Raw genomic sequence first — 21,248 nt, 5'->3', positions numbered from 1 at the left:
TTGCTGAAAGTGAAGAGGACTTAAAACATTTACTGATGAAGATCAAAGAGCACAGCCTTCAGTGTGGATTGCATCTCAATGTAAAGAAAACAAAACTCCTCACCACTGGACCAGTAAACACCATTCTTATCAATGGAGAAAAGATTGGAGTTGTCAAAGACTTCATTCTTCTTGGATCAACTGTCAATCCTCACGGAAGCAGCAGTCAAGAAATCAAACGGCGTATTTAAAAAGTGTTGAAGAGCAAAGATGTCAGCCATGGTATTTTCAATAACCTCATATACATGCGAAAGCTGGACAGTGAATAAGAAAGACTGTAAAAGAAGTGATGCTTTTGAGTTACGGTGTTGGAGGAGAATATTGAAAGTGCCATGGGCTGCCAGAAGAACCAATAGATCCATTTTGGAAGAAGTACAGCCAGAGTGCTCCTTACAAGCCAAGATGGCCAAACTTCGTCTTTCATACTTCAGACATGTTGTCAGGAGGGACCAGTCTCTGGAGAAGGATGTCATGTTTGGTAAGGTGGAGGGTATTCACACATTCTGACACACTCAAATTCACATTGTTGTTGGTGTTGTTAGGTGCCATCAAGTCAGTACTGACTCATAGCTCCCGCATAACAGAATAAAACACTGCCAGGTCCTGCGGCAACCTCATAATTGATGCTATACTTGAGCCCATTGCCGGTGTCACTGTGCCAATTCATCTTGTTCAGGATCTTCCTCGTTTTCTCCAACCTTCCACTTTACCAATCACGACGTCCTTCTCCAGAGACTGATCCTTCCTGAAAGTATGACTGAAGTATGAGACAAGAAGTCTGGCCATCTTGGTTTCCAAGGAACATTCTGCCTATACTTCTTCCAATGCAACCTTGTTTGTTCTTTTGGTAGTCCATTGTACTTTTGATATTCTCCTCCAACACCATAATTAAAATGCATCAATTCTTCTATGATTTTCCTTATGCACTGTCCAACTTTCACATGCATATGAAGTTATTGAAAACAACATGGCTTGAGTCAGGCACACCGTAGTCCTCAAACTGACATCTTTGCTCTTGAACTTTTTCTGCAAGAGATGTTGTGTAACAGATTTGCCCAATGCAATGGTGGTGGTGGTTATGTGCCATGGAGTTGGTTTGGACTCATAGAAACCCTGTATAGAGTTTCCAAGGCTGTAAATCTGTATGGGACCAGAAAGCCTCATCTTCCATAGAACCGCTGGTAGTTTCAAACTGCTCACCTTTAGATTAGCAGCCCAACTTATAACAACTATGCTACCAGGTTGTTTGATTTCTTGACTGCTGCTTCCATGAGTCTTGAAGGTTGATCTGAACAACGTGAAGTCTTTGACAATTTCAATCTTTTCTCTATTTCTTTTGTTGGTATTTATTGGTAGAGTGGTGAGGATATTTGTTTGCTTTATATTGAGGTGCAAACCATAAAGAAGGCTGTGGTCTTTGATCTTCATCAGTAAGTATTTTAAATCCTCTTCACTTTCCACAAGCAAGGTTATATTATCTGCATATCGTAGGTTGTTAATGAGTCTTCCTTCAGTCCTAATGCCACATTGTTCATATAATCCAGCTTCTCAGATTATTGGCTCAGTATATAGATTGAATAAATATGGTGAGAGATTATAACCATTTGGTGTTCCCTTGTTCTCTTCAAACAGATGCTTCTTATTTTATGTATAAATTCCTCATGGGCACAATTGAGTGTTCCAGAACACTCATTCTCCTCCTCAGAGTTGTCCATAGCTTGTCATGATCTACACAATCAAAAACCTTTGCATAGCCAGTAAAGCACAGGTAAACATCTTTCTGGTATTCTCTGCTTTCAGCCACGATCCATCTGACATTAGCAGTGTGATCCTATGTTCCACATCCTCATATGAATTTGGTTTGAACTTCTGGAAGTTTTCTGTCAGTGTACTATTGTAGCTGTTTTTGTATTATCTTTGGCAAAATGTTACTTGCATGAGATATTAATTATAATTGTCTGGTGATTTCTTCATTCTGATAGGTCACCTTTCTTTGGAAAGGGCACGAATATGGATCTTTTCCCATGAGTTATCCAGGTAGCTGTCTTACAGATTTCTTGGCATAGATGAATGAGTGCTTCCAGTGCCATATCCGTTTGTTGAAATATTTCAGTTTGTATTCCATCAATTTCTGGAGTCTTATTCTTTGCCAGTACCTTCAGTGCACATTGGACTTCTTCCTTCAGTATCATTGGCCCTTAACCATATGCTACCTCTTGAAATGTTTGAACATCTACCATTTCTTTTTGGAACAGTGACTCTACGTATTCCTTCCATCTTATTTGATACTGTCTGCATTATTCAATATTTTGCCCACAAGACCATTGAATATTCAAAGTTGAGATTTGAAATTTTTTCCAGTTCCCTCAGTTTGAGAAATGCTGAGCAGTTCTTGCCTGTTGATTTTCTAACTCCAGGTCTTTGTACATTTTGTTATAATATCTGACTTTGTCTTCTCCAACTGCCCTTTGGAATTTTTCTGTTCACCTCTTTTACCTCCTCATTTCTTCCATTTGTTGTAGCATCTCTATGTTGGAGAGCAAAGCAAGTTTCAGAGTCTCTTCTGACATCCATTTTGCTCTTTTCCTACTTTCTTGTCTTCTTAATGATTTTTGGCTTTCTTTCTGTATGATGTTTTAAATGTCATCTCACAACTCTTCTGGTCATCTATCTTTAATGTCTAATGCATCTAATCTGTTCTTCAGATGATTTTTTAAATCAAGTGGGATATGTTCAGGTTATATTTTGGCCCTTGTGAACTTGTTTTTTAATTTTCTTTAACTTCAGTGTGAACTTGCATACGAGCAATTGATGGTCTGTTCCACAGTCTGCCACTGGCCTTGTTTTGGCTGATAATAGGAAGCTTTCCATCATCTCTTTTCATAGATGTAGTCAGTTTTATCCCTTTGTATTCCATCTGGTAAGGTCTATGTGTATAGTTGTCTTTTATGTTGTTTAAAAAAGGGATTTGGAATGAAAACGTCATTGGTCTTACAAAATTCTGTCATGCAATCTCCAGCATCATTTCTCTCACCAAGGCCATATCTTCCAACTATTGATCCTTCCTCTTTGTTTCCAACCTTTTCATTTCAATCACCAGTAATTAGTAATACATCTTGATTGCATGTTTGACCAAATTCAGACTGAAGAAGTTGATCGAATTCTTCAGTTTCATCATCAGTGGCTTTATTGGTTAGTGCGTAAATTTGAATCATAGTGGTATTAGCTGATCTTCCTTGTAGGTGTGTGGATATTATCCTATCACAGACAGCATTGTATTTCAAGACAGATCTTGAAATGTTCTTTTTGATGATAAATGTGATGCTGTTCCTCTTCAATTTATCATTCTAGGCATAGTAAACCATGATTGCCCGATTCAAAATGGCAAGTACCAGTCCATTTCACTGTGTTAAGGCCTAGGATATGGATGTTTATGTATTCCATTTAATTTTTGACAACTTCCAGCTTTCTTAGGTTGATACTTTATATACTCCATTTTCCAATTATTAATGGATATCTACAACTGTTTCTCTTCATTTTGAGTTGTGCCCCATCAGAAAATGAAGGTCGTGAAGACTTTACTTCACTCACATCATGGTAAACTCCACTTTGAGGAGGCAGCTCTTCCCCAGGCATATTTTGAGTGCCTTCCAATCTGAGGTGCTCATCTTCCAGCACTATATCTGATAATATTCCAGTGCTCTTCATCAAATTTCAGTATTCAGTATTTTGGTGCTATTTGACAGTATATCACTGGTATTCATAAGGGTTTCAGTTACTAAATATTCAGAAGTAGTCTGTCTCTCCTTTCTAGTCTTAGACTGGAAGCTCTGGTGGGAACCTGTCTACCATGTGTGTCCCTGATGGTGTTTAAAACACTGGTGGCATAGTTTCCAGGATCACAGCAACATGCAGTTCACCACAGTACAACAAACTGACAGCACATACAGACACAAAAATTTACATACATGAGCACTGACACACATTCACTTACTGATACATGCTGACACACACTGACACATTCATATACACACGTGCTGATTCACATTCACTTACACACATTTACACATACGTGCTGGTATGTTCATATACTGACGCACATTCACATACTGACACACACATTTACACACACATGCTGTCATATTCACATACTGACAGTTACACACATGCTGACACTCAGACACAGACACACAAACACTGACACACACGTTCACATACTGAGACACATGCTGGCACACACTCACATTCATACACTAATACACATTTACATACACATGCACTAACCCATTCATTCCCTTACTGACACAAATGCTGATCCACACACTCATTGAAATACTGAGACATTTACATGCATGCTGGCACACAGGTGGACACACTCATGTTTACATAATGACACATGCTGACGCATACTGACATGCACACACACACACACACACTGATGGTTCTGTATGCTTTCACTTAAGAAACATCCTGAGCAGAGGCATAGTACAGAAGAGGGACCTATTGTTTATTTCCTGTTACCATGGTTTCCAGGGCCCCTCGGTGGGGATGGGGACTGTCCTCAGAGAATGCCCTTTAAAGTCTCTTTTCAGACTGCTCACAGGCAAGCAGTACCCTGGAGACACTATACCCACATATACACCATGAGATACCATGTCATAGCACGGTGATACTGGCCCTCTGATGTTGGAGGGAGGGAAGTCATTTTCCAGACAGAGTCCTAGGATAACACACTGAACCTTCAAGGTTGGTTTGAACCACAAAACAAAGTCAGTAGTTCAAACTCACCAGCTGCTCCTTGGAAACCTTATACAGCAGCAGTGGGGAACGTCCGGCTTACAGGCCTTATGTGGTCTGTCCCTGCCAAAGCAACCTCAGTTCCAGCATCATGTTAGGTAGGGGTGAGTTAATTAAATGTTTGACCTAATATAGCAGGCAAGTTTTTAAGTTGCTAATTTTGCATGGTCTGTGATTGACGCTGTAAATATCCAAATGTCCCTTGGCAGAAAATAGCTTCCCTGTCCCTACGGGCACTTGACTTGATGGCACTTAATAACAACAACAGATTGTCTGTCAGCTCAGAGAGCTTGATAGCCCAGCTGTCCCTGCCTCAGCAGACAGCTGAGGAAAACAAGGCCCACCGAGGGAACATCAGCAAGGACAGGAATGTAGTTCATTTGTTTCCTTGATAGGACATTGGCATGGAATGGGGCCAACACAGCACTGAGACCATTTTGCCCTGCACCACCTTTTCCCTGAACTTGTCAGATCCTTATTCCAGAAGGTCTCCTTGCTTTGGGGCTTTTGGTTCAAACTGCTTATAGTAGGAGTTAAAGCCCCCCTCCCCCCTCTGACTCTAGTAAATGAAAGACAGCATTACCCAGAGCCACAGAGGGCTCTGTATGGTGGTCAATTCATGGTTCTCTTCATTATTTTGTGACAGCAAGCAGTGAGTTAGCTCACTTTGAACTCATCCTAACCAGACAAGCCCTCTTTCTAATACAGGACTGTTTGCTTATTTCTAGAGCAAATCATGGAGGAAGATAAAAAACATGGTGCACTGGTCTCCATTTGTCATGTCCTTCAAGAAGAAGTACCCCTGGATCCAGCTGGCAGGACACGCAGGTAGATGCTGCTTTCCAGAGTACCCTGCTTACCAGGGTAGGAGGGCTTGACTGGGGTGAGGGTGGGGGCAGCAAACATGGGAAAGGACCACCTGACCTCTAGGTGCTCCTCCTGAGGATGAAAAGAGACTTTGTAGTCTGAAATTGTAGCCATGCTATGCCTGGACACAAACAGAATATGCCATCTCTCTCCCAACTCCATCTTGGCCATCCTTTGTCCCAATTTCTTTGAAACTTTTTCTTGCTCTCTAACTCTTGTCATTTACTTAAAAAGACACATAGAATTGTCAACTTTTGTAGCTTACCCACTACTCAAGCTCTCCTGCTCTCAGTGGAGACCTGGGCACCTTCTGTCCTGAGCGTGAGATGTGTTCCATCATCTCCAGAGAGTCCTGGGGTCTGTGCTAAGAGGGGATGACTACTGCTTAGGGATCAAAGGCCCCCTCCCATCTTGTCGCAGGGAGTTTCAAGGCTGCAGCCAATGGCCGGATCCTGAAGAAGCACTGTGAATCAGAGCAGCGCTGTCTGGACCAGCTGATGATGGATGTATTGAAGCCCTTTGTGCCCACCTACCATGGGGATGTGGTGAAGGATGGGGAGCGCTATAACCAGATGGATGACCTGTTGGCTGACTTTGACTCACCATGTGTGATGGACTGCAAGATGGGCATCAGGTGAGCCAGGTCCTCGGAGCATGCTTGCCTGAGTGCCAGCTAGCCATGGCATATGCCTGAGAGGCATGAGGGCTTCCTGAGAGGTCTAGACTGCAAGGGTAGGTCCTGGAGTCTGGCTTGGACTAACTAGAGTCTCCCCTACCCCACCCTCCGCCAGCCCTCTCACAGTATGTGCAGGGATTGCAGGGACTGTAGCTGAGTCCCATGATAGCTCCTTTCCTTACTAGTGAGCTGAGGCTTTGTGCTGAGCCTGTTTGTAGGGAGAGGGCCAGCGAGAACTGCCCTTTGAAGAGCAAGTGGAATTTCTGTGGCCACTACCAAGTAGGGGAGGGAGCAAGGTGATGGATTCCTTTAGATGAGTTGATGCTATGGGGAGCCTTTTCATTAATCCTGGAGAATGGCAGAATAGAGCTGGTTTCGGTTTGCCAAAAAGACTCGCGTGTACCCTAAGATTTCAGATATGGAGGCTGCCCGGGATCATGAGATGCCCTACTTGCCCACATCCTAGATTGGGGCCTGGCAACTACAGCCAGCCCTGCAGCAGGGGACTTCCCAACCAGGTGAGCCTGAAACCTAGAGGCAGATGATTGGCCTTGTGTAGAACTGGCTCTCATCTTTGGATGGTGCAAATAGTTTGTTCTTGACTACTGACCTATATATAGGTTGGCAGTTTGAACCTACCCAGCAGTACTGAGAAAGAAAGGCCTACCACTTTGCTTCCATAAAGATTATAATCTAGAGAGTCCTGTGAAACAGTTCCACTCTGTTACACATGAGTTGGATTTGGCTTGATAATTTTGGAGAATGGGCTCCCACCCCTAGGCTTCTGATGGCCAGGTTTAGGCTCAGCCTGATGGATGCCAGGAGACATTAAGTGAGATTGGACCTGGGAGGGAAGAGAAGAAAGTAAGTGGGCAGAACACATAGGGGAAGAGCTGAGTTGGAGGGAACGCGAAGGGCCTGGGACCTGAGATGCTGCCTCCTGGAGCTCCTAGGTCTAGGTGGGGTTTTTGCTCATCCTCTTTCAGACTTCTACCCTGTAGCCCCAACAGCCACATGCGGCACCTTCTTGTTTAACTTCTTGTAGTGAAGGGCAGGGCTTGGTAAAATCCCTCTGAGTATGTGGCCTGTGTGGTGTACAGCATTGTGCATTTTGAGAGTTTGGCCATATGGCTCCCCGGGGCAGGCATGGAGCAGCAGAACTAAATGAACATGTGTTTTGTTTAGATGATCTAACTAGTTTTATAAGAGGAGATTGCAAAAGGGGTATGTGTGTGTATGTGTGTGTGAGAGAGAGAGACAGAGACAGACAGGTAGACATATAGACAGACTGGCCGGGTGAGATCTGAGTTAAGGCCTAACAAATTTTCCTTTCCAAATTAGGATCTCTGCCATGACAGTAGACTGTGTGGGCCAGCCCACTCGTGGTCCTTGGTGGATGTTGCACTCATGGCGAGGGTAAAGGGGGAGAAGTGTGGACCCTAATTGTCTACTCTTGCACTGGTCCCTCCCACCAACCAATGCCCTTAGTACCTTCAGGGAGCGCTAGTGGAGCCAGAACACCCCTCCAGCAATCACTTGGCTGTGCTCTTCCTCAGACCTTTTTTTCTATCCCTAGAAGACCCTACTCTGATGCTCCAGCATGTACTGCCTCAGGGGGAGGCCCAGCCCATCCTTCCAAGCCAAACACCAGCAGTACTTAGACTGCCTACAGTGGTGGGGAGTTCAGATTGTATAGTATAAACAAATGGAAAATCTTTCCATTGGTGTTTGTTCGGACTGATATTTTAAAAGTTAGCTCTTTGTGAAAGACTCATAGTCAGTTATTTCTTGAAAAGTCATTAAAACCCAAGTATGGCCTGTTATGCTGCTGCCTGAGCCATGATCCTGGGCATACAGGGTGCTTGGTGGGCTCCTGGCCCATTACTGCTCTCCCAGCATACTTCAGGGCTTCAGGAATGTGCCTAGAGTGAACAGTGAATCTGAGCCCTGCCAATTCAGTCATGGGCAGAGACCAGAGAAAGGGATCACAGGATGAGAAAGGAGAACACCTGGTAGGAAAGAGTAGGTTTCCCCAGAAGCAGACCCACCTCATCCCCCCTGCCCTTTTGTCCTGGGAGCAGGAGCCTGCAGGCCTCACCTGTGCTGTAGGCACTGAGCTGAGCCTTGCTTCCCTTGGGGACAGGGCCGCATCTCCAGGTAACCATCAAACCCTGGGCATCTCTCTCCATGTCCCATCCTTCTCTGAGAACAGAACAGAGCTGGAGCCCTTTGTGGAGACAGACCCATGTGAAAAGGAATTTGACATCAAGGCCTGCTTCCTGTTTAAGTAACCACTAGGGAGCTCTTTGCAGAAGTACAGTCACTCACTTACTCTGTAGGCCCCAGAGCTCACTCTGGCATTTGGGATGGCCAGTCCCATCTCACCGCCTGGCTACCCCTTCACTTACCACCTTCCACTCTGCTTCACGCACCAACATCAACACAACCCGACACAGCAACCTCACATTCTCTCTACCTTGCAAATCTCATCACTGACTGTGGACACATACACATGTGTGTATCTATACGTGTATGTGTGCTGCATGTGTCACTGTGTGCATGTGTGTGTGTGTGTGTGTGTGTGTGCGCGCGCGCGCGCGAATAGACAGGGACTGGTGGCCTCTCCCTTGCTGTCGTCCTCATCTTCTGGAAGATTCTAAAGGACCCAGCCTAAGTTCACACCCCCAAATATTTGCTTTCTCTTGTTTCTTTCAGTGCAAATATCAGTTGATATAGTGGTGTCTAAACACTTATCTTTTTTAAAGCATCATTACTTTTTTTAAGTTTATTCTGGAGCCCAAGCAGCAGCTTGGAGAAGGTGTGGTGGGAAATGGTGAAGCAAGGCAGGACTGAGGACAGAGGGAGAGTGTGTAGGGTGCATGGCTTAGGCTAGGTGGGGGACAGGCAAGGGGAGGAATAGGGGACTCCTTTCAGCAACCACTGCCTTTGTGGGCAGCCCCTATCCATGCTGAGACCAGAAGAGAAAGCTTCCCTCTCCTGTTGTTGACATTGCTGATTTCTGTTTCATGAAGTGTCACTGGTCACCTCAAAGCCCGCATGTAGGGGAGGAAGCCATTTGAATGAGTGTAGAAAAGGGGGAGGAGATTTTTCCTGATATGGAGGTTTCCATACCTGGATGCTTCAAGGTAACTCTACCTCCAGTTTTGGGAATTGTGGTCAGGGAGGCAGGTCCTTCCCTTGGCCCGTCTTGAAGCTTGGTATAGTTTGAGGCATGCCCGGTTATAGAGGGCAGGGACTGTCTGCAGTGGGCTTGGGGGCTCAGCCTATAGCTGATCAAGTCCTTCATGGCCTCTGTTCTTGTCACCTCCAGCCAGGCCAGCACCAAGCCCAGCCTGCTTAGGTAGAAGACAGACAAAGAGACAGCTTAGCTGAGCACATTTTCTCAGGCTTTTGATATGGACACTCTGGTACCAGAGACATTGACCAGGCCTAGGACTGGAGCTGGTGAGATAGGGTGAGCTGGTATGACTTCAGACAGAGCAAATGATAAGGCTTCTTTCTCCCACATTGTGACCCATAGAAGGCCACCTTCCTGCCTGACTCTTGTGCTCAAGATTCCTCTCTTTGGAGAGAGCCTGAGGCATTCAAGGTCAGATTGCACCTTCCCAACTGTGAGGGTGGAGCTAGGGGATCAGAACACAGCGAGTGAAGGTGAAGATTCCCAGGCACTGACCCAGTCAGGGTAAGAGATTGGGGAAGTCTCCAGTCCACAGGGCAAACCACTGAGATGACTTATATCTTCCTTACTCTGCTGGGCCTGAGGATCTTCTAGAAGGCAGGGTGTTTGCTCGTTAGGCTTTGCCAGGCCTTCTGGATGGTCCTAGAATGAAGTGGCTCCAGTCCAGGCATCAGCCGAGTCGACCATGTCATCCACCCTTGGTGAGCAAGCCTTGGCTTCAGGGCTGCAGCTCTGCCACTAAACTAACTATGAACCTTGACCAGGCCACTCCTGCTCTAAGCCCTCATCCACTAGTTATTGCCAGGCTGGTGATGAGCCATGGGAGGCCAAAGCCCTCATGTTGCCTTGCCTCCATGCAGAACCTACCTGGAGGAGGAACTCACTAAGGCCCGCAAGAAGCCTAGCCTGCGAAAGGACATGTATCAGAAGATGATCGAGGTGGACCCTGAAGCTCCAACAGAGGAGGAGAATGCCCAGCGGGCTGTCACCAAGCCGCGCTATATGCAGTGGAGGGAGACTATCAGCTCTACAGCCACCCTCGGGTTCAGGATCGAGGGCATCAAGGTGATCTGGGGAGGGACAGCCAAGATAGATATGGAGTGGTGAGTGCCTCAGGCCAGCCTGTGCCCACCTCTGGGTCTCCTTACACAGGTCTAGGGGTCTGGGCAGCCAGCCACAGCCACAGACATTCAAGGACATTAGTTTTTGGCATTTTCCTTAGTCAGAGGTCAAGTGGGATAGCTAGGTCAGGGGCTGGGCCTTGCAGTAGAATAGGGGAGTTCTTCTAGCTCTGTCCTGCAGCCACTTCTGCAGAGGACTACACACTTAACCAAGACCAACTGTGCCCCACACTGAGAAACCTACAGGCACTAGCTTTCAGGATGCCAATGGCCCACTAACTTGGGTCACTGGTAGTGATACACAGGTACCAGGGGTGGGATGAGCATGGGGATACACACTGGCTGCCTTTGATGTCCAAGCTGTGGTCCTTGTTGTGACTGAGAGTGCAGTAGGAAGCACTGCCTATCGGTGTCACCAGTGACACTTAGTAGGGCTGCACTGAGGCCACTCCAATCTCTAGGGAACCTCACCGTCTTCTTTCCTTGTGAGCCTCCTGTGAATAGTTTAGAATATGCCTCTGTCCAGGCCCCTGCACACTCCTTGTAGTGTGCTGGATGTAGCAGTACTGGGCCCTTGTCACTGCTACTGTAGACTGCCATGCAGATGTATGGTTTTTGTGTTTTCTGGTGTCTCAAGGAGCTCTGGTAGCCTATGCTAGCAGTTTGCAACTACCAGCTGTTCCGCAGGAGAAAGATGAGGCTTACAGTCCTGTAAAGATATGTAGCCTTGGAAACCCTGTACAGGGTCGCTATGAGTCGGAACTGACTCCACGGCACACAACAACAACAACAGTGTCTCAAAGTCACAGGGGCATGGCAGGGGGTGGGCTGGAGAGCGGGACATTTTTGCCTTCCCCGGACAGCTGCTTGGTGAACAGTGGACGGAGAAAGCCATTTATCCCTTCCAGCTTTTCTAACTTCTCTACTGGGGTGAATCACCATTAACAGCATCAACTCAAGGCTAGTTCCTGTGAGGTGGAAGTCAGACATACCTCCTTTGCTTAATCTTTTTATTAATTCTAACACCACCCGCCCCTACCACGATGCTCTCTACTTCTCTGCTGGGTTTGATAATCCATTGCAGTGGCCACACAGAACTCAGACATATTATGAAAGTAACAGGTTATAATTCAGTATCAGGAAGGACTCAGGATGCAGCCTCTTCTCAGGCAGCCCTCTCCCTGGCCGCCTTTGGCCTCTCTGGCCTCTTGGACCTGATTGGCCTCTGTCCTGCTTGGGCAAGTTTTTAAAGAAACTCTTTACTTCCACTTATAAGTATGCAGTACTCCAGCAAGCTTCCTGCTTGAGTGTTCTCTTGCTTTGCAGGCCTGAAAGCCCACTATGCACACTGTTAGCATCTGTTAATATGGTTCGGTTGCCTCTGCTGTTACTGCTTCTAGCCATTTCTCATTGTCTCTAGTGTTATAGTTCCCTGTCTACTTGGTCTAATAGGTTCTCAGTGCAGGAGCCCTGAGTCCAAAGGACACACTAGCTCTGGTCTCTTCTTCTTGGTAGTAGTGGTCCCCCTTCTGCTCTGGGATTGACTCTCTTATAAGCCTACTGGGGTGGCAAAACTGACCCTTTCATTGGGTTCCATGCACCATACTTGCATGCTCTTCCCCACCTCAGGGAGCACAGTGGTTCCGCAAAAGTTTAAAGCTTTGAAAATGCAAGGAGACACCTGACAAGAAGAACAACAGGGCTCTGTGCACCTTAGTTGCTTTATTAGCAAACTACTTACCCAATCCCTTGTCAGGACACACGTCTCATTTACAGTCTAACCCATTCATTTGATGTGAGTCTTAAGACTATGGCTGTTGTTGTTGTGAAGTGCTATCAAGTCAGTTCAACCTCAAAGCGACCCTGTATAGGGTTTCCGAGGAGCTACTGGTGGGTTTGAACTGCTGACCTTGTGGTTTGCAGGCCAGAGCTAATCCTACAACGCCACAGCAAGAGTGCAGAGTATGGCTGTTGTTGCTGTTTATGTACCATGGAGTTGGTTCTGACTCATAACAAGCCTGTACGGGGTTTCTGAGGTGGTAAATCTTTACGGGAGCAGAAAGCCTCATCTTTGTCCCGCGGAACAGCTGGTAGTTTTGAACTGCTGACCCTGAGGTTAGCAGCTCGATTCGTAACACTATGGTACCAGAGCTCCTTAGACTATGGCTAGAAGGGCCATTTTAAGTGATCCACTATGCTGTAACCACTTTCCCTCAAGTTTTCAATCTTTAGACAATGCAGATTATATACTTGTCTTCTTCCTCACATTCCTCTTTCTTTATCTGTTCAAAACAAATCCAGTTTTCTCTTTACCTCTCCCTCTCAAGTGGGGTGTACTTCCAGCCGCTATCTACTCTCCAGCCCTAGAAACAGCTCGCAGCTGGTCTTCTCAGGCTGAAGGCCATCCACCTCAGAGAAACACCAACTACCTCCCTGCCCTAGGTCCAGAAAGCACTCTGTTCAAAGAAGCCACACAGGAAGACTTAACCAGAGTGGGCCACCTGCCTGCTGTCTCTGAGACATCCCTCTTCCCCAGGATTCTGCTCATTTTCAAAGGCAGCCACAGTAAAGCTGTATCTTTAACTACCTTCTGATCTGGCGGTAGAGGGACCCAATTTCTAGGGCTCCTGGAATCGTTGAGTGATGCATACAGTGAAGCAATCAATGATTAACCAAAAGACTGGCAGTTTGAGTTCACCCAGAAACACCTCAGGAGGAAGACATGGCTGTCTGCTTCTGAAAAATCAGCCATTGAAAATCCTATGGTGCACAGTTCTACTGTGATACTCACGGGTAGCCATGAGTTGCAGTTGACCTGATGGCAGCTGACTTGTAATTTGTCTTTGGTAGTGCTATTCTTTATCCCCAGATAACAAATTTCTTTTTTAATGAGCTAAACCCCACATGCTACATCTAAACAAACTGTAGCAGAGATAGTGCCTGAGCTAGGAAGGTCTCTTATGCTGGATAGGTCTGGGGCAGAGCTGGCAGGGACAGTATTATATCTTGGTTTTCAAAGAGCCTCAGTGAGTCCTGGTGTGGCACGATAGGATCAGCACTGGACCGCTAACTGAAAAAGTTGGCTTTTTAAACCCATCAGTCACTCCTCAGAAACCCTCTACAGGGTCGTTATGCGTCAGAACCGACTTGATGGCACTTAACAACAACCAGGATAAAAGAGGCATCCCTGGGTGGTACAGATGCATAATGCTCTGGATACTAAACAAAAACTGGAGGTTTTAAGTTCACCCAGAAGTCACTTGGAATAAAAGCCTGGAGATCTGCTTCCTAAAACTCTAGCCATTAAAAAAAACCCTATGAAACAGAGTTCTGTTCTGACACACATGGGGTCACCATTAGTCTGTGTCTACTCTATGACATCTGTTTATTGTTTATTTTTTATAAAAGCTCTTATTACATAAGATGTAGAGCTGGATTTGGGATTGGGAACACTTGTAAGGAAGCTGAGAGTGGCCATGTCTGACCCTGGCTGTGCACAGAAGCCAGCCAAGTCCCTAAGCATTGAAGCCTACATGTTTTTGTCTCTCTCAGTCTCGTTGCTTGAAAGTCGGGCCTCTGCCACACCATACTCTTCATCCCACTTGCCTTGACCCAAACACCCCCTCCCTATGCTCTCCCTTCTGCCTGGGATGGCATCGCCATCCTCTATTTCCTCCTCTTCTTGGAAGAAGAAGGTGTCCCCAACCTTGCGCTGTCCAAATTAACCAATTTTGTCTGGACCACTTCACCTGGCTGTGTGAGACCCCTTCTCCATCTACTGCCTCCATTGTCCTGCCAGTGCTTGGGAACCAATCCTGGTGCCACCAGTCTGGTGCCAGTGAATTGTCTCCTGACCCTGGTTTTGGTTGGGGGGGTTGTTTTCCATCACAGAAAGAAGATGGCTCTGTGAACCGGGATTTTAAAAAGACCAAGACGAGGGAGCAGGTGACTGAAGCCTTCAGAGAATTCACCAAAGGAAACCAGAACATCCTGGTGAGTTGACAGGGGTTGGTGGAGAAGGGGGATTCTGAGGAGCATCGGAGGTCTCAGGGCCAATCAAGAAGGGATAACCAGATCGTGTCTTCTTTGCAGTCTTCCCACATGGGTCTGGGCCATGGCAGCATTGGTCATGTGCCACACAGAAAACCCTGACCCCAAACTTATGCTTGGAAGGTGAGGGGAAAGCGATGTAATTGTCAACACTGCTTAGTGGCAGAACAGGGAAGCTCTGTGAACACTCAACTAACTCCTCCCCGTAAGTCATCAACTTCACAGCTCCAGATGTTTTCCCTTCCCTTAAGAGAATGATGGGAGAAAGAGGAGGCTTTCTGCTTCTATGAAACCCTATACAGGGTCACTATGAGTTGGAACTGACTCCACGGTTCCTAAAAACAACAAGAGAATGATAATTTTGTTTGTTTAGCATTCTCTTCCTGCCAGGAATTGTGTTAAGCACTCATTGAATCCTCAAAGCATCCCTTTGGTGTGGGTGGACATTCTTGTTCCCATTTTACAATTGAGGGAACTGAGGTCAAGGACATAAAAACAGGAATGGGTGGAGCTGGAATTCAAGCCCAGGGCTGACTGACCCAGAGGCCAGGCTGGCTGTGAGGATCCTGCCCAGTGCCAGCCTCCACTAGGGCTGTGGGCTCGGGGAAGATTTGCCCCCAGGATCATACTATCCTCACCAGCACTAACTGACCAGCTCTCTCTCAGCCTAGGAGTGTGGACAATACATATTCATGACAAAGTAGTTGTGTTTGCATTGGCTACAGCAGCAAGCATGCTGGGACAGAGGCTGGGCCTTCTGACCACGGGGATTAGAACACTTGTTTTCCCAACTAAGCTAGTATCTTAGTCTTCTCTGGTGCCCATAACAAAATATCACCAAGTAGGTGGCTAAAAGAACAGAGATTTATAGTCTTAACAGTTCTGGAGGCTAGAAGTCCAAATCAGTCTTTAGCTGTTTCCTTTTGGGGCATTGAGAGAGGAACAGTTCCTGGTTTCTGGTGACTGCTAGCAGTTCTTGTCAATTCCTTGGTTTGTAGCTGGCTCCTCACATGCTGTCTTTTATCTTATGTGAATGTGTCCTGCCTTTCTCTTCTATAAAGTGCCACTCACAAGGGATTAGAATAAGAACCTACCTACCCACCCTTCTCTCTAGGAGCTCTGGTAGTGTAGTGGTTACGAATCGGGCTGCGAGCCGCAAGGTCAGCAGTTCGAAACTACCAGCTGCTCCGTGGGAGAAAGATGAGTCTTTCTGCTCCTGTAAAGATTTACAGCCTCGGAAACCCTGTTCAGGGTCGCTATGGGTTGGAACCAACTCGATGGCACTTAACAACAACAACAACCCTACTCTCTGGTATGATTTCCTTAACTGATAACATTTGCAAAGGAAAATTATTTCCCCAAACAAGGTTAAATTAATTGATACAAGGATTACGACTTTAAAATATCTTGGGGAGGCGGGGGAGAGTACGCAATGAAATCCTAACAGTTGTGAGTGTTGCACAGCTACCTACCTCTGGTAGACAGGGTACCCTGGAATGGTCAGAAACCCAGGCATGCCATGGGACATGGGCTCTGGAGCCCCCCAGGCCCTTATCAGAGTCATCTTCTCATGAGTAGATTCAAGGGATTACAGGATGGAGAGGAGTGGGCACCAACATCCTTTTCTTCAAGGAGTCTCTCTTCCCCTCCTTCTCCAATTCTGAGTACCTCCAGGGATGTTTCCCTCCCACCTCCCCTTAACCTGAGCCTTCTCTGCTTCCCACTCCTCAGAGGTGCTGACCACAGAACACACTGAGATCAGGCCATTTATTCCTGGTGTCCAGTACTCAGGCAGCTGCTGGCCTGGTCATGCCAACTTTTATCACTGTTGCTCAGATGGACACTGGGGAATCATGTGTACTTGTGTGTGTATAGACAGGCTTCTCCAGGCCCTGTGACCTGAGGCTGGTCAGATCTACGAGATGACCTGTGGGGAGGGTATTAGGGCTTACATACATACAGTCCAGTTGGATATTTGGTGTCCAATTTACTTTTCACTGAGGTTTATATTCAGGAGGAGACCATGGCAACCAGGCTCTAAGAATGCCAACTCTAAACTGTTAGAACTGCCATCATGTGGCAGCCTTGAGAGGGTGTCAGGGTTATGTGGAATACTCTTTGCCACCTCCTGCTCATGATGCTGTGTGAGGTGGGGAAACCATGGGGCTGGGCCCCCACTGGGCCTCCTTTTGCAGACCTCCTATTCTTCTTCACAGATGAGATTGGAGTAAATAACTGAGATTCAAGGTCACTGCCACTTCTTATACCTAGTGACTCTAATGAGATAAATGGCACTTCAAATTCACACACATACTCACCCCCACAATAGTATCTAAAATTCTGGTCATTTTCTGTTCCTAGATTGCTTACCGAGACCGACTGAAGGACATTCGGACAACCCTAGAAGTGTCTCCTTTCTTCAAGTGCCATGAGGTAAATATTGGTAGATGTTTTGCCTCTTGGGCAGACAGCCATGTTCCTTAGCTGGCATTGGCCTACGTGGTCTCTTCACCTGATAAGTGGGCACACCACCTGAGGCAGAAGCCATGAGTGCTTTTAGAATGATTGTAGTCATGGGCTGACCATCAAGGGCCATTCCTTACTACATGCGGGGACCATGCTACCTGGCTTCCTGGGGTGACCACTTGGGTGCTTGAGACCTTGAGACATCTGTGGACACTGCCTCCTTCCTTCTTCCTCGCACTCCTAGCTCATAAGGCTTGTCCATGCTGGCAGCTGTGGTGATACTTCTATTCTACACACCCTAGGGACTTTAGAGCAGAAATTCTCTGAGATGCTGGAGTAGCCAAGTAACAACCTTGCATTACCACCCCAAGGTCTTCAAACTCTGGGGAAGGCAGGCTTCTCTTCAGTACCACTCCTGAAGCAGGGTTATAACTTGCCACTTGCCTCCCACCGCCTCCCACCCTTTCCCACCAATCCATCTTCATAGGGGCAAAAAGCAGTAGACAGGGAATGTGGACACCCTGGAGGAGAGGATTTAGGACTTGTCAGCCTGCTCCTTGGACAGGTTTGTAAGCCTCAGCACCAGGGAGTCCAGGGACTGGATCCCTGAGCGCACTTACTCATACCACCCCCAGGAATGATGAATGCCACAACTGGGGGCTCCCACTAGTCCCTGCCAATTTCTAGCTCTTTCAGCAAGCAGCCCCTGCCCTGCTTTAGATAGAGCCTCAGCCTGAGCCCTGCTTGGTCTAAGGTACCTGCAGTAGGAGAAGGGGAGGAGGTACTTCCCTATAGGAAGGGTAGACCAGAATTATTGTGTAAATTGTACCACAGCCCCCTCCTCAAGCAGATACAACATATCTTACCTTAGGATTGTATCCCTCTTTGTTCCTCAGCCAGGATAGACCCTATAGTACGTTATGTGGTGACCCTGAGGGGGGCTCCTGTGAGAACTGGGGGAGGGAGAAGATGCCAACTCCTTGCCCTGCCATTTTCATTTGGTCTCTGGGTCCTTGGATCCTCATAGGTTCACTATGTCCTAGCCTAAGGGAAGGTCCTTGTGCAGCCTGTGTGAGCCTCTCTTTCCTCAGCCTCCTCCTTCCTCTGTGGACAGACTTTAGGCCACTGGACCCACATGTTAGCTTCAAATTCCCATCACCTCTGACCTCCCTGTGCTAGGCCAAAGGACTCCTCTGCTGCCTCCTGCTGACTAGGAAGCCCCAGGCTTTGCCTGGCAGCTTTTCTCTGCCTTCTTGTTCAGTTTTGGCTTTAGTTCTTGAGATTTTTTTTTTGTTTGTTTTACTATATTTTTTCTGGAATCTCAGAAACTTCAGGTGTAGAAAGAGTTCAAGTCAGGTTTCTATTCTTTCCATCTGGGAAGAGGAAGACTCTTCTCCAGGTGCAGGATTTCCTAGTGGTCTTCCCTGACCTGGATTCTGGGAACTATGGAATTCAAATAAACCCTCACCCCTCCCCACACCCTTCTTCTTCCTGGTCCCACACAGGGACCCAGGGGAGAATACATTGGGTGCCGTCATATTTGGGAAAAAGTACTTAACTCTCTCCCACAGGGGAGGCTGTTTGCTGTCAGTTGTCATGGGGGGCAAGGAGGAGAGCGGGAGTAGGCAGGAGCTGCCCTGGAGAAGCCCTGCTACATTGGCAGGGAGGGAAGAGGCTGGGTGATCTGGGTTTTGCCCTCCTCCTGTAGTGCTGTGTCTGGGTTTTGAATAGGGTCCTTTCTTCCACCACCAGGTAGAGTATGGAATCTTCCTGGGCATCTTCCCATTCACTGTGAGCAGTCACTTAAGGCTTTTTGAGTGGAGTCCCCTAGGAGGAGGGGAAGAGGAAAGGCCTAAAGGTCTGGTGTATATAGAAATTGTAGTAGAAAGCATTGAGGTAGGAGGGGTGGTTGAGGTCTGCCCACTCAAACTTGCTCTTTGCTATTATTCACACAGAAGGGTGGTCCCTTTCTGGAAACAGGTATCCCTGACTTGTCACTTGCTGGAGGAATGAAGGTGCTGGTCCTGGGCCTCCTTGGCTGAGCCAAGGTTCATTCAGGCCACAGCCTTTTTCACATCCTTACAAGTGCAGCAGGCATGGTAGTGGTGTGGGGATTGGGTGGTGTGAGGATTGGGAATGGGGACTCCAGCCCACCTACACCCTTATCCCCTGGTGTCCTTACCCTCAGGTCATCGGCAGCTCCCTCCTCTTCATTCATGACAAGAAAGAACAGGCCAAGGTGTGGATGATTGACTTTGGGAAGACTACCCCCCTGCCTGAGGGGCAGACCCTGAGGCATGACGTGCCCTGGCAGGAGGGGAACCGGGAGGACGGCTACCTCTCAGGGCTGAACAACCTCATTGACATCCTCACAGGGATGGAAGATGTGTGTGTCTGAGTGTGACTTCCCGACACCTGCCTTGTACCCACTTCCACGCCTCTCTCTTCCTCCTGGGCTCAAGCCCAGAACTGACCCTCTGTCCAGAAGAACTGCACTACAAGATGCTTTGTAGAAGACCAGAAGAGATGAGATTTCCTAGTGGTATTCCTAACACATGGGCTTGAATGTGGCACTTCCGTTCCTTTTTGTAAATAGAAGAATAGTGCCCAGGCCTTGGGCTCAGCATCCTATAGGGTTAGAGCTGGCAAAGGCTACTCTAGGGGGACCTAACACTTGTGCAAGCTGAACTGTGGGGTTGCTGCCCTCTATTGATCAGTATAGTTAGTACAGTCCCATTTCTGTGGCAGCCTCCCAATCATAGCTGGGTGGGAAAAGGACTATAAGCCCTAGTGTGTCAGCAGCTTTCCGGTAATGTTGTTGTTGTTAAATGTGCTGTCATGTCGGTTCTGACTCATAGTGACCCTGTTTAGGGTTTCCAAGAAACAGCTGGTGGGTTTGAAATGCTGACTTTGTGGTTAGAAGTTCAGTGCTTATCTTAACAGCACCACACCAGTATTCCTGGCAATAGGGACACAAAACTATTTGGGGAGCTGCATGTTGACCAGGTAGACAGTACCATCTGCTTAGTAGTTCAAGATCACCCTAGAGCTAGCTGCAAAAGCAGGAACCGTATCCATTGAGAGCTGAAACTCTCTAGCTTTGGCTCAGATTCAGGTAGATATAAGCTGACCTGGCTGTCTTCTGACAGAGACCTTCCTGAAAGGGGCAAGTAGGAAAGTAGGAATTGTTCTTCCATTTTCAGGAACTGCCCATGGATTCAGGGGGATACTACAAACCTGAGCTCTCAGTGATGGCTGCCTGCTCCCTGCTCTGGCAAGACTTAGGGGGCTGGGTGGGAGGGGGGCAGGCACACACAGCATGGGGCAAGGTGGAAAGACCTGCACCAGGTCTAGGAAGAGGAGATACTTCTCCTGTCTATCATTCCACCTGCCTGCATGCATGGGGCTCTTCCCTGAGCAGGGCTATGAGGAAGCAGGATTCTGGCTCACCAGCATTATCTTTTTCTTCCCTGTCACGCAAGTTTTGCAGCCTGAAGGGCTTAGACCTGTGCTTCCCCAGTGTGGTATGGATGATTCCAAGAGTATGTGCTGAGGATGACAGGCTATTTCACACATTTCCCCCCCCTGAATCTCTATTTTGCTTAGGTTTGTGGGAAATGAATTTTCAACCTTATTTTAATTGTAATGTCAGTAGTGTACAGTTTTGAGGAAAATGTAAAATTTACATGACTTTTTAAGAAAATAACTTTTGATTATATTGACATTTGGAGATGTGACCCCAAACTCCACAGGGCTTGCTGGTCTTCTCTTTTGCTGTCAGCAGTTCAGGGTACAGGGACACTCTGGCTAGGCTAGGCCAGTAAAGCCTGGGGCCGGTATCTCAGCAGGAAAGCTGCCTCAGGAACACAGTTGAGAAAGTTTGCACCAAGAGGTGTAGCCACAGAAGGAGTTCCTAGGGTGCCCACCCTGTCACCCCAGAGTCACAGAGGGAACTATCGACTTCCCCCACAAGACATGTACATTTTCGCTTTCATGCTGAGTGAATGATGGGTGGCGACTGAAGGTGGGATAT

The 21,248-nt window shown here is 47.2% G+C and overlaps 1 protein-coding gene across 1 annotated transcript in view; it reads left to right on the top strand.

Moving 5' to 3' along the window:
* The window catches only part of ITPKB (inositol-trisphosphate 3-kinase B), a 172,707-nt gene extending 153,094 nt beyond the window's left edge, over positions 1–19,613 (top strand). The window contains exons 2-7 of the mRNA XM_006871281.1: positions 5,565–5,664; positions 6,124–6,337; positions 10,439–10,643; positions 14,591–14,692; positions 17,111–17,182; positions 19,404–19,613. Of these exons, the coding sequence (XP_006871343.1) occupies positions 5,565–5,664; positions 6,124–6,337; positions 10,439–10,643; positions 14,591–14,692; positions 17,111–17,182; positions 19,404–19,613 (903 nt within the window). The remainder of the gene's footprint in view (positions 1–5,564; positions 5,665–6,123; positions 6,338–10,438; positions 10,644–14,590; positions 14,693–17,110; positions 17,183–19,403) is intronic.
* The last annotated feature ends 1,635 nt before the right edge of the window (positions 19,614–21,248 follow it).

Source organism: Chrysochloris asiatica, unplaced genomic scaffold (assembly GCF_000296735.1).
Source record: "Chrysochloris asiatica unplaced genomic scaffold, ChrAsi1.0 scaffold00165, whole genome shotgun sequence".
NCBI lineage: Eukaryota > Metazoa > Chordata > Mammalia > Afrosoricida > Chrysochloridae > Chrysochloris > Chrysochloris asiatica.
This window is presented reverse-complemented; position numbering and strand designations above follow the sequence as displayed.